General features: G+C 46.0%; 5 protein-coding genes across 5 annotated transcripts; 4 read left to right on the top strand and 1 right to left on the bottom strand.

Moving 5' to 3' along the window:
- Window positions 1–176: 176 nt before the first annotated feature.
- COCCADRAFT_71002 (uncharacterized protein) lies at window positions 177–356 on the top strand (the record flags this gene model as incomplete). The annotated part of the gene is made up of 1 exon (XM_007720239.1): window positions 177–356. A coding segment is annotated over one exon (180 nt), but the record flags the coding sequence as incomplete, so codon positions are not given.
- A 2,477-nt stretch (window positions 357–2,833) lies between these two features.
- On the bottom strand, window positions 2,834–3,882 carry COCCADRAFT_31211 (uncharacterized protein; the record flags this gene model as incomplete). Its single annotated transcript, XM_007720238.1, has 4 exons — window positions 2,834–2,869; window positions 2,923–3,017; window positions 3,185–3,257; window positions 3,355–3,882. 4 exons carry the CDS (start codon window positions 3,880–3,882, stop codon window positions 2,834–2,836), a joined length of 732 nt encoding a protein of 243 aa, XP_007718428.1.
- A 1,014-nt stretch (window positions 3,883–4,896) lies between these two features.
- COCCADRAFT_112159 (uncharacterized protein) lies at window positions 4,897–5,079 on the top strand (the record flags this gene model as incomplete). The annotated part of the gene is made up of 1 exon (XM_007720237.1): window positions 4,897–5,079. A coding segment is annotated over one exon (183 nt), but the record flags the coding sequence as incomplete, so codon positions are not given.
- Window positions 5,080–5,437: 358 nt separating this feature from the next.
- On the top strand, window positions 5,438–6,576 carry COCCADRAFT_31210 (uncharacterized protein; the record flags this gene model as incomplete). Its single annotated transcript, XM_007720236.1, has 3 exons — window positions 5,438–5,474; window positions 5,663–6,222; window positions 6,352–6,576. 3 exons carry the CDS (start codon window positions 5,438–5,440, stop codon window positions 6,574–6,576), a joined length of 822 nt encoding a protein of 273 aa, XP_007718426.1.
- Window positions 6,577–7,108: 532 nt separating this feature from the next.
- COCCADRAFT_41952 (uncharacterized protein) lies at window positions 7,109–10,480 on the top strand (the record flags this gene model as incomplete). Its single annotated transcript, XM_007720235.1, has 4 exons — window positions 7,109–7,712; window positions 7,764–9,388; window positions 9,446–9,943; window positions 10,013–10,480. The coding sequence occupies 4 exons, from the start codon at window positions 7,109–7,111 to the stop codon at window positions 10,478–10,480; spliced, it is 3,195 nt and encodes a 1,064-aa protein (XP_007718425.1).
- Between the last annotated feature and the right edge of the window lie 209 nt (window positions 10,481–10,689).

Here is a 10,689-nt window from a genome sequence, read left to right as displayed (position 1 = left end):
CAAGATTGTATTCGATAGAGAGCTAAGCTCTCAGCTACGTAGCTATCTATATACAATGCTGGTTGCTGGAGTAACAATCGGGCCGGTAGGTGGAGTAAACGAGGTCGTAGACGAGTATAGGAGGCGAAGGGCGTTCAGCCCGTTACAGTAGAGCTGTAATAAAGTACTAGCTAGGGCTACGCTCGAAATATCTAGAGCTCTCTAGCTTTACGATAAACCTCATAACTATACCAGCTAGTAGCTGTGAGTGCGAGCGTCTATTTAGTAAGTTGGGCGATCTACTAGAGCCGCGGAGGCGTAATATTGGCGCAAACTTATTAGCAGTATTACAATATGTCAAAAGCTGGCAAGCTGCTGGATATACTCCAGCTAGTGAGGCAGCTGTTAATCAGATGTCTGATGATAGTATCAACTCAATATATCATGTCCGCGACTGGTCCCAGCTAGAGGTAGAAGATAGCGCTGTATAGTTATTGACTATGGCTACTTAATACTTAATACACTGGTTATACAACCGCGATATAATAGCTACTACTATAGTACTAACTCAAGTAGTTAGAACTCAGTATTATACTCTTACTTTTAACTATAAATCAACTTGATACTAACTATAACTATATAATATACTATTAGGCTTCTAGTTATCAGCAGCCAGGTCCGTCTCTTTCGTTAATAGCTAGCGCTAGCTATCAACGAAAGAGATGGTCCTGGCTACTAGTATTTTTGCTTATAGATTCGAATCCTACTAATAACATTAGACATCAAGCTCTTATTTTTATATTAGCGTGTGTTATAGTAGTAGCTCCAAAACTCAATAAGAGAAATTATCAATATAGTGTTTTTTAGTCTCACTTACTTAATTAGGTAATAATAGATCAAAAACGAATCAACTCAATCAAAACCTCAATCAATAATCGTGATTTTGGCTATCAAATCAATCAAATCAAATACTGGCTGGCTACAGGATCAATCAAGATCAATCCGAGGGCTCAGATTGATTGATTTGATTGTTAGCAAGTCTGATTTTTCGCCTAACAGTATTGTTCCGCTTCAATTTGATACACATTAGTCACGAAGATGTTCCCTTACGAAACCAAGAAGTTTCTAGACTAAAGCTTACTTGACTAAGAGAGCCCTTTAGTTATCGGAAGCTTGCGATGGTGGGAGTAATACTTGTTTAAATAAGGTATGTGGTGCCAGATTTGTTGCTCGCGGTCAGCTGGCCTACTGCAAGTACTCCATTCGGTGAGGGACGTAAGCTGCTTACTGGTAAGCAGGCGCACCATTGCGACGCAGTTCGTATCGTGTACTGAGCTGGCATCCTTCAAGATGCTTACGGTCACGATCGAGCCCTATCGCGGTCAGCCTCATCTGTAGCGCTAGACGGCCACGGCCATCTTATAGTCAGGGTTCGTATACCAATTGAGGAGTTTGAAGTTTCTACCTAGTATGATACAGCGAATAGATAGCTTACAGGCTAGTGAGGTAACATGTTCTAATAGATACGAGGTGCATCGTTGATACCTATAGGTGCGAAGGGAGGTATGTTTTGCTTAAATAGATTACTACGTATCTGCCTTGATATCAACAGCACTAACATTGTAATTCCGACTGCTGAATGCTGACAAAATCTACAGTAATGACTCACGGTTGTAACCGTGATTGATAAATAGCTCGCTATGTTCAGTATACGATTCAATATTCAAATGTTAATACAAAGTGTTACAGTAAATTATAGAGATACTGTAATGATTCGTAAAACTACGTACAGCATAGATCATAAGCGTCAACCAGGAGAAAAACCTTGTAACAAGTGCGGAAAACCATGCAACATACTCGTGCTTTTGTTCCATGAATTCAGATGTGTACCTAGGCATAATGGGTATACCAATCTAACGAGGAAGCCTCCGCCCTAAGAACAATCTATAATACACAACATTGTCTTAAGTAAACTAATTACCACCTCATCATCGGTTACCCCTGCCACAAAATGCTTCTCAAACAAGACCAAACGTCTTATTACATGCTCATTCTTGTATCGAGAAACTAAACAGCCGTCTTAGCAAATGGCGTAACTATGATGCTCAACAGATTCAGCCAAGCTCAGAACTAGCCTATATTTCCAAGAATTCTCTGGCGTTCTTGATCTTTTTTCTAGTGTAATTACCCTACGAAGTATTTGTTAGTTACTTTGCTAGTCAATGCCTGGTGGTAGTTAGTATGGCTTATTAGTAGATTTGATGCTTCTACGCGATATACTAGTTAAATACAGTTAGTTAGACATTTCGCTAATAGTTACTAACTAATTACTTACGTGGCCTCTACCTTCGTCTATCATGTGACTTGTCCTTCTAACTCGTTTCATCTGTCTTTGGTCTTTGTTCTATTAATAGCAGACACGAGGGAAATATCCACGACTGAAACATCCGCTCAGTAGAGAAAGGTGTGATGCATAGTTATTGCGATTGCGGCTTCACCTCCGCAAGCAGTATTCCAAAATTCCAGTTCCCATAAGATTAAAGATCAACTAGTTAGTTAATCGCATAGGTTTTTCTGTAGCTGACTTATCGCGCTAAGCTCTATAGAAGGTAGGGCTGTTCGAAACTATTGCGCAGCTGCATATACTCAAGGGTGAAGCCGCAATCGCTAACGACTGCACCTATAGTACAGCGACCATAGACTCCGCAAGTCAGGTACTGGCCTTAGAATTACCTGCTAATATGCGTAAGGGATCTCTAATTAAGCTAGATACGGCAACGTTCCTCACACGACTGTTTATTATTAGTATCGAGGTCGACCCTCGAAAAAGGCCAAAGCTGAGAGCCGGCGATACCTAAGTCCCGTTAAAGAGAAAGCACTTGTTGATTTCCTGTTACGAACGAGTGCCAGCAAATCCTCAATCCGTATCAAGTAGATATGTACCTTCCCTCGCGTTCTGTATCGACCGCTGACGAGTATCAAATCGGCCTGCTGAGCCGCCGATTGAGAACTGGCCTCAATCCTTCTGTCGCCGTCATCTAGAGATCAAATCAAGAAATAACAAAGCAATCACGTGAGAGCGCCATGATAGAGTGATTGCATTTGTTTCTAAGGAAATATGGGATCAAATGCAATCATGTCAAGATTGTGCATTCATCTCTTCTATTACTGAGCTTTCCTTTCCTGCACGTTCGTATGATCGCACAAAACATTTGGCCGCACTGCACTCTTGATGCGCTCCGCACCGCCGTCATGACCTCGCCTGACTTCACCCGCCACTAAATGAACGTTATGCTGTCTTTGTCTGGTAGGGATTGGCCCTAGTCATACTTGCTACACTTTAGCTTACACATATAATGATTAGCGCGGACATACGTACTGTACGGACTTAACCACTGGGCTTCCCAGCATTTCTTCTTTCCAGGATTGTATATGTTTTTGCCTTTGATAGACACGATCGAATACTGTTTTTTTGTCTTCAAGTGGAACACTGTATGTATTGTAGAATCGGAGTCCACCCGCGCGGAAGCTTTTTACGCTCGGGTAACAGTCACCTAGCTGTATAGACAAATCGATTTCCTGACAGGAAGTAGTGCAATTCTTTATCACTCCAGTGTCGACGAGAATATAGAGTGAATGGTCGAAGTATACCCCGTCTTCTTCATCCCAAGCGAGACCGTTGTATGGATAATATCCTGCAGCTTCTAGAGAGAGGATGGGTTGAGATACGAAAGCAGCATAGAAATTATACTGAAGACCACTGACTATGGCATTCTCCACGTCCTCAACTGGCATTCCCAAGTATTGCCATTCTAGCTCGTAATAGCGAGGTGTTTTATGCTTGTTGCAACGGTGCTCCTGGTTAGGGCCATGGACAGGGAGCCTTAAAGTCGCAGCGGCCATCGTGTATGGAAAGTAGATTGAAAAGAAGCACTGAGTACTGGGTTGTGGTATATTGATTGCAATGTCTTGGGCGCACCATTCACTTCATATATAGTAGAGAAAGCAAGAACAAGCCCCTCACAATTAGGGGCACACATGCAGCAAAAGGGCACCTTCTAGCGCTACGATAGGATATAGTAATCCCTCGAGCATGTACGCCAAAATGAAGGGGCACCAGGCCTGCTTGGCATGCTCTATGATTGGCATATTTAGATACACGAAGTCTGCGAGAGCCATCGGTGGGGCTGAAGCGTGCCCCTTCTTAGCTTGATAGAGTTAGCGTGACTTGCCGTAAGTACGCCGCCCCAGGCTCAATTGGCTGCCCTCTATTCAGCTAGCTCGGTGGTTTATATCATGCCAGCACTGCTGATTGGTGCATCAGATTCTAATATGCACTTGTGTAGGGCAACAAAATCGTCATGGTGTCTGTAGGCCATCATAGTGCTGCAAAGTCAAAGCACCTGCAACTTTGTCCCTCACGGCGGTTCTTCCCCAACGAAGGGATTTACGATATTACAAGCCCTAAATAGAAAAAATACAGTAGTTTTAGCTACAGAAATGAGTCTTTCGTGTTTAGCAATAACTACAGCTGCAACAATAACACACACTTAATCTACCTCCCATAGAAGCTTAGCCTGTCTATTCGGATTTTATGTACAGTTTATAATGCACTAATTAAGGAAGCTATACTGGTTTAGTGAAGATATGCAGTCCTTGTCTAGGTGCAATTCGAGTTTGTACGGCTCGGTGTGCTAGCCCTTCACGTTTAGCGAGAGGATTTGGAACGCTAAAATAGCAGGATTGCAAATTTTTAACAGCTTACAATGTATAATTGGGTTACGCTAAAGGAGCTGGAACTGTGGTGTGGATCCAAGAAGCTTCTACTAGGTACTGCTCAAGCGCATGGTTACCAGCTATTCTTGGAAGCACATTGGTTGTTAATCTTGTTGGCTTCTGCTAGCTTCATGCTCGAAGAGGTATCCTACAGTTATCACCAACATAAACATGAATCTAGCCAGCAAGACGCTTGCGCAACGTCTGCCTAGTAGTGTGTGTAGCACATATGCTGCTCGATCAGAGCACGACAATGTCCCTGTCTCAACTCTGAGCCACCGTAGGCTTGGACGACATTCGCGAACAGAGCAGGCTCAGAGTTAGCAGTACTCGAATCGAGAGAAGGAGAAGGCCCTTGGAAAGCTCTTGCTACTAATGTCTAATCTTGGACAACCTGTGCGGATTAAATACCTTCGCTCGCTAGCGTTTAGCATAAACCGTCAGTGGTCCATGAAGAAGTCGATAAAGTGCCCCAGGAAGATCTGGCCACAAGTTTTCGAGAAGTATCACACCGTACTCTAGGTAAGAAGGGTTAGATTGATAGACTGGAAGCGTCACCGAAACAACATACACAAGAAAATGGAAGAGTGGTTCGATATAATTAGCCAGGTACTACAGAATCTACGCATACTGCCAGAAAACGTGTATAATGTAGACGAAACTGGAGTCATGCTAAGCATTCATGGCTGGACTAAGGTCTTATTTGGCAAAGACGATGGGTAAGGTGGAGGTGTGGATGTCAAGCGCACTATAGTAACTACTATTGAGTGCATCGGTGCTGACGGAAGGACCCTTTTGCCATTCATCATATGGCCGGCTTCGAGCTATCGTAACAACTGGACTACGCAAAAATCCCTGGGTCGCACTACGCGTACTTAGAAAACGGGTATGACTACTCTAAGATTAGCTCAAAATGGTTCGAACGCGTGTTCGAGCCCCAGGCGCGCGCAGAAATTAGGCGGAAAACCACGAGTGCTAGTCTGTGATGGCTTTGGGATGCATAGAACGCTCGAGATATTACAGTTATGCCTTAGTTACAACATTATCTTGTGTTGTCTGTCTTATCGCACATCTCATAAGCTGCAGCTATGCGACGTCGGCCCTTTTGCACCCTTGAAGAGCGCGTATCGTGAACAAGTCGAGCGACTCAACCAAAGAGGCGTTGACGTTGTCGGCAAAGAGCATTTTACTTATCTCTATGGCCCTGCAAGAGATCGCGCACTAACTAAAAGGAACATTGGAGCTGAGTGGTCTACAACCGGGCTGTTCCCCTTTGATCCAGAACGAGTGCTCGGAGATGCCCCTAGATATCCAGTGGAAGTGAGTAGCAACATACTAAATCTGGAAACTGAAGCTATGAGTACCAATGTACTAGAAGTACCCGATACACCTATCACACCAGTAACGTCAGTGACAACAGAAGCGCTTGCGTCATTGCGCGATCTGACTATTAAAGACATACTACATGTGAGTACTCGAAAAGGCGAGCAGAGAGGCTGGCAAGCGCCGCTAAAGTATCGTTCGCCGAACAGGCCCTCCTTAAAGATCGTAATCGTTTCCTCCTTCAGATCAAACCGAGAAACCAAACCCCGCTAGTCGATAAAGCCAGTAGTTCTAGTAGGCAAGGCCAAGGTAATGAGTTTTGAAGACCTTGAGGAGGCCGGAGCAAAGCGTGGTGCGAAGGAGCAAAGCTCTGGCAAGCAAGCCAAAGCGCGGACGCGGGCGCAAACGCAAGAGCAACACGCTACTACTAGTAGAAGCACCGACGGTCCCGCCCTCGCCAAGAGCCAAAGTAGTAGCGGAACGGATCGGTGCGCCTGAGCTAGCGCATGCGCCGGTATCTGCATGGAGAGCGCCTGTAGCTAGAATGCACTAGACCGCTTTCTCTATATGGTGGGGTCTCATGGTGTTCGATAGGCTGGACAAAAGGGGAGACTTAAATCGAATTTAAACATAACTACGTGTTGCTCAAAAGCCTTGTATTCACGCGACTGCTTTTCCATCTGTCCTGCATCGTGATGAACAGATTTTAAGTGCTTTACGTAGTAATGCTTGGGCCCCTGCCAACAGCGCCAAGGGCCTTACCTCGTACGCAGCTCTCTATGCAGTGCACGTCGCATGCATGAAGCCACGCTTTACCCCGCCTGAGGCTTTAAACAAATTTCACCACCAAGCCAAAAAAAAATACAGCGAAAGCTAGCAGCCTCAACTCGCGACATCTGGACGCATCACAGGGCCCTGCTCGTTACTTTCTTTGCATGCTGACCATCCATCGGTAGTAGGAAAGCAGCTAGCAAGTGCCCACATGACCAGACTACCAAGTCTAGCCTTTTGACTCCCATTCTTGTCACGCATGCCTACTATACACCCACACGAAACTATGCGGCTCTTGCAGTATAGCGAAAGCGGAATGCTCAGCACCCATAGCTTCGACGATGGCGACATACCCCCTTACGCGATACTCTCACACACCTGGGGTGCAGATGGCGACGAAGTGACATTTGCAGACCTCCAGACAGGCGGTAGCAAGACAAAGCTAGGCTATGAGAAGATCCTCTTCTGCGGAAAACAGGCACGGCGCGACAACCTCCAGTACTTCTGGATTGACACGTGCTGCATTGATAAGAATGACAAGGCTGAGCTTGCCTTTTCCATCCGATCGATGTTTCGCTGGTATCGTAACGCGGCCCGATGTTATGTCTACCTATCTGACGTTGCTGGAATCATGATCTATTCTGGTGAATCAGCCGAATCGTCATGCGACTATACCGCCTTCCGCCGCAGCAGATGGTTCACTCGTGGTTGGACACTGCAAGAACTCATTGCGCCACCCGTGGTAGATTTCTTCTCTAAAGATGGGCAAAAACTAGGTAGCAAGTCATCACTGTTGCCAGTGTTATGTGAAATTACGCGCATACCTGAGGCAGCACTACAGGGCACGCCTTTGTCCGATTTTAGTGTAAATGAACGAATTTCGTGAAATGAACATCGGACAACAACAATTCCAGCGGACCGCGCGTATTCCCTTATGGGAATCTTGGGAGTCAGTTTATCGCCGTTTGACGATGAGAGTTCAGCTGAAGCGATGAAACGAGTTACAGATGAGGTCGACAAGCAAAATAAGTGTCTTCAAGATATACGCCGGACAGATCCTCGGGACGACAAGAAGCGCATCGAGGATACTAAGGGCGGTCTTCTCGCAGACTCCTACCGCTGGGTGCTTGACAACCTTACTTTCCAGCAATGGCAACAGCGCCTGGATAGCCGACTATTGTGGGTGAAAGGCGACCCTGGCAAAGGAAAAACAATGTTACTGTGTGGCATCATCGACGAACTGCAAAATGGTATACCTCGGACTGCTCTTCTGCTGTACTTCTTCTGCCAAGCGACAGACTCGCGCATTAATAGTGCCACAGCTGTGCTACGAGGCTTGTTGTACATGCTCCTGCGCCGACAACCGTCGCTTATATCGCATGTCAGCAAGAAGTACGATGACGCAGGCAAAGGCTTGTTCGAGGACGCGAATGCCTGGGTCGTCCTGTCAGAGATCTTCGCCGACGTGCTGCAAGATGTAAGCCTAGGCACAACGTACCTAATCATTGACGCGCTGGATGAGTGCGTGACAGACTTACCAAAATTGCTCAGTTTCATCGTGAAGCAGTCGTCTGTGTCCTCTCACGTCAAGTGGATAGTGTCTAGTCGCAACTGGCCAGACATTGAAGCACAGCTCGAGCGCGCAGGACACAAGATGAAACTAAGCCTTGAGCTTAACGCAGAGTCGGTCGCTGCGGCAGTTGACGTCTTCATCGAGCAAAAGGTAGACCAGTTAGCGCAAGAGAACAAGTACAAAGGGGAGCTTCAACACGCCGTGCTCCAGCACTTGAAGTCGAATGTGAATGATACCTTCCCCTGGGTTGCGTTGGTGTGCCAAGACCTCAAAGCAACGCCGAGGTGGAGCGTGCTCAAAAAACTAGCCCAGTTCCCACCTGGACTGGACGCTTTGTACAATCGGATGTTACAGCAGATAAGCGAGTCTGGTAGCGCGGATATGTGTCTGCGGGTACTGGCAGTGACTGCTGTCCTGTATCGACCCGTCACAGTCGCTGAACTAGTTGTACTTACTGAGCAGCTTGCAGACCTTGTTAATGACCTAGAGTCTGTGCGGGAGATCATTGGTCTCTGCGGATCGTTCCTCACGCTGCGTGACGACACAGTTTACTTTGTGCATCAGTCAGCGAAAGAATTCCTCGTCACAAAAGCCTTAGACAAGGTCTTTCAAGATGGTATAGAACGTGTACATCAAGACATTTTTGTACAATCACTTTCTATTCTGCAGAAAACATTAGACCGAGATATATATAACCTCCAAGCACCCGGATATCCTGTGGGAAACGCCAAGCCGCCTCTTCTTGATCCTCTAGCCGTGTCGCGCTATCCATGTGTGTACTGGGTTGATCACTTCTGCGACTCAAAACACAATTCATTAACACACAGTGTTGCTAATCAAGGAGACACCAGAACTATAGACGTATTCCTTAGGCACAAATATCTCTACTGGCTAGAAGCGCTTAGCTTATGCAGAGGCATGGCCAAAGGGGTAGTCTCGATGACAAAACTGTGGCATGTAGTCCAGGTAGGGCCTACTTGGTTACACATGTAGTCTTAATGATGTAGTTACTAACGTAGCTAGGGACTCGGAGATGCAGATGCGTTGAACGAGATTGTAGACGACGCACGAAGATTCATCATGTACCACAAGGAGGCAATTGAGAACTATCCTTTACAAGCGTACGCATCTGCTCTGCTATTCAGTCCAGCAGACAGCATAATAAGAAGACTATTCCAGCACGAAAGGCCAAGAAGAGTGGTTCTCAAGCCAGCTACAAGCAACGGCTGGAGTGCGTGCCTGCAGACGCTCCAGGGTCATAGGGATGATGTTACCTCAGTAGCCTTCTCGCACGACTCGACCTGGCTAGCGTCAGCGTCTTTAGACTGGACTGCCAAGATATGGGACCTAAGTACAGGGATGTGTCTGCATACACTTAATGGTCATAGCGATTACGTTAGGTCAGTAACCTTTTCGCACGACTTGAAATGGCTAGCGTCAGCATCAAATGACAGAACCGTCAAGATCTGGGATGCGAGTAGCGGGACGTGTGTGCAGACGCTTGAGGGCCATACCCATTGGGTTAGGTCAGTAGTCTTCTCGCATGACTCAACTTGGCTAGCATCGGCGTCACATGACTCGACTGTCAAGATCTGGGACGCAAGCAGCGGAACATGCCTGCAGACGCTCGAGGGCCATAGCAGTGGCCTTAGCTCAGTGGCCTTCTCGCACAACTCAACCTGGCTAGCCTCGACGTCTGGCGACAGTACTATCAAGATATGGGACGCCAGTAGTGGGACGTGTCTACATACCCTTGATGCTGGCACATTTTTTCTACGGTTGTCTTTCGATTCTACTAGTACTTTACTCCATACAGAAAAAAGCACTATTTCTATCTCTATCTCTAGCTCACAGACTACAGACCGCATTGACACTACAACATTAAAATTGCAGTACCAGGGTGCTGGTATAAGTTCAGATTGCAAGTGGGTCATGTACGCTGGTAGTAACATATTGTGGATACCGTCTGAATATCGACCGTCAAGCTCGGCTGTGAGTGGGACCCGAGTAGGTATAGGAGTAGGATCAGGAAGGGTCTGGTTTTGTCAAGTGACTTAGGCAAGTAATGGTAGATCAATAGAGTACCTCTTTAAATCCTCATATCTATGCATCTATTTCACACCAACTTCGAGTTTTCTAGAATAGGTGTAATTTCAGTCACATATATACAAATCCATCCAAAGAAATCGATTATAACTACTTTTAAAACGTGCATTCTACGCGCTGTAGAGCTAAAGGCAGGAAAAGTAGGGTAATTTGAACACGTC

The sequence above is a fragment of the Bipolaris zeicola genome, assembly GCF_000523435.1.
Source record: "Bipolaris zeicola 26-R-13 unplaced genomic scaffold scaffold_428, whole genome shotgun sequence".
Taxonomy (NCBI): domain Eukaryota; kingdom Fungi; phylum Ascomycota; class Dothideomycetes; order Pleosporales; family Pleosporaceae; genus Bipolaris; species Bipolaris zeicola.
The sequence above is the reverse complement of the archived record's forward strand: the minus strand, read 5'-3'. Positions and strand labels throughout refer to the sequence as shown.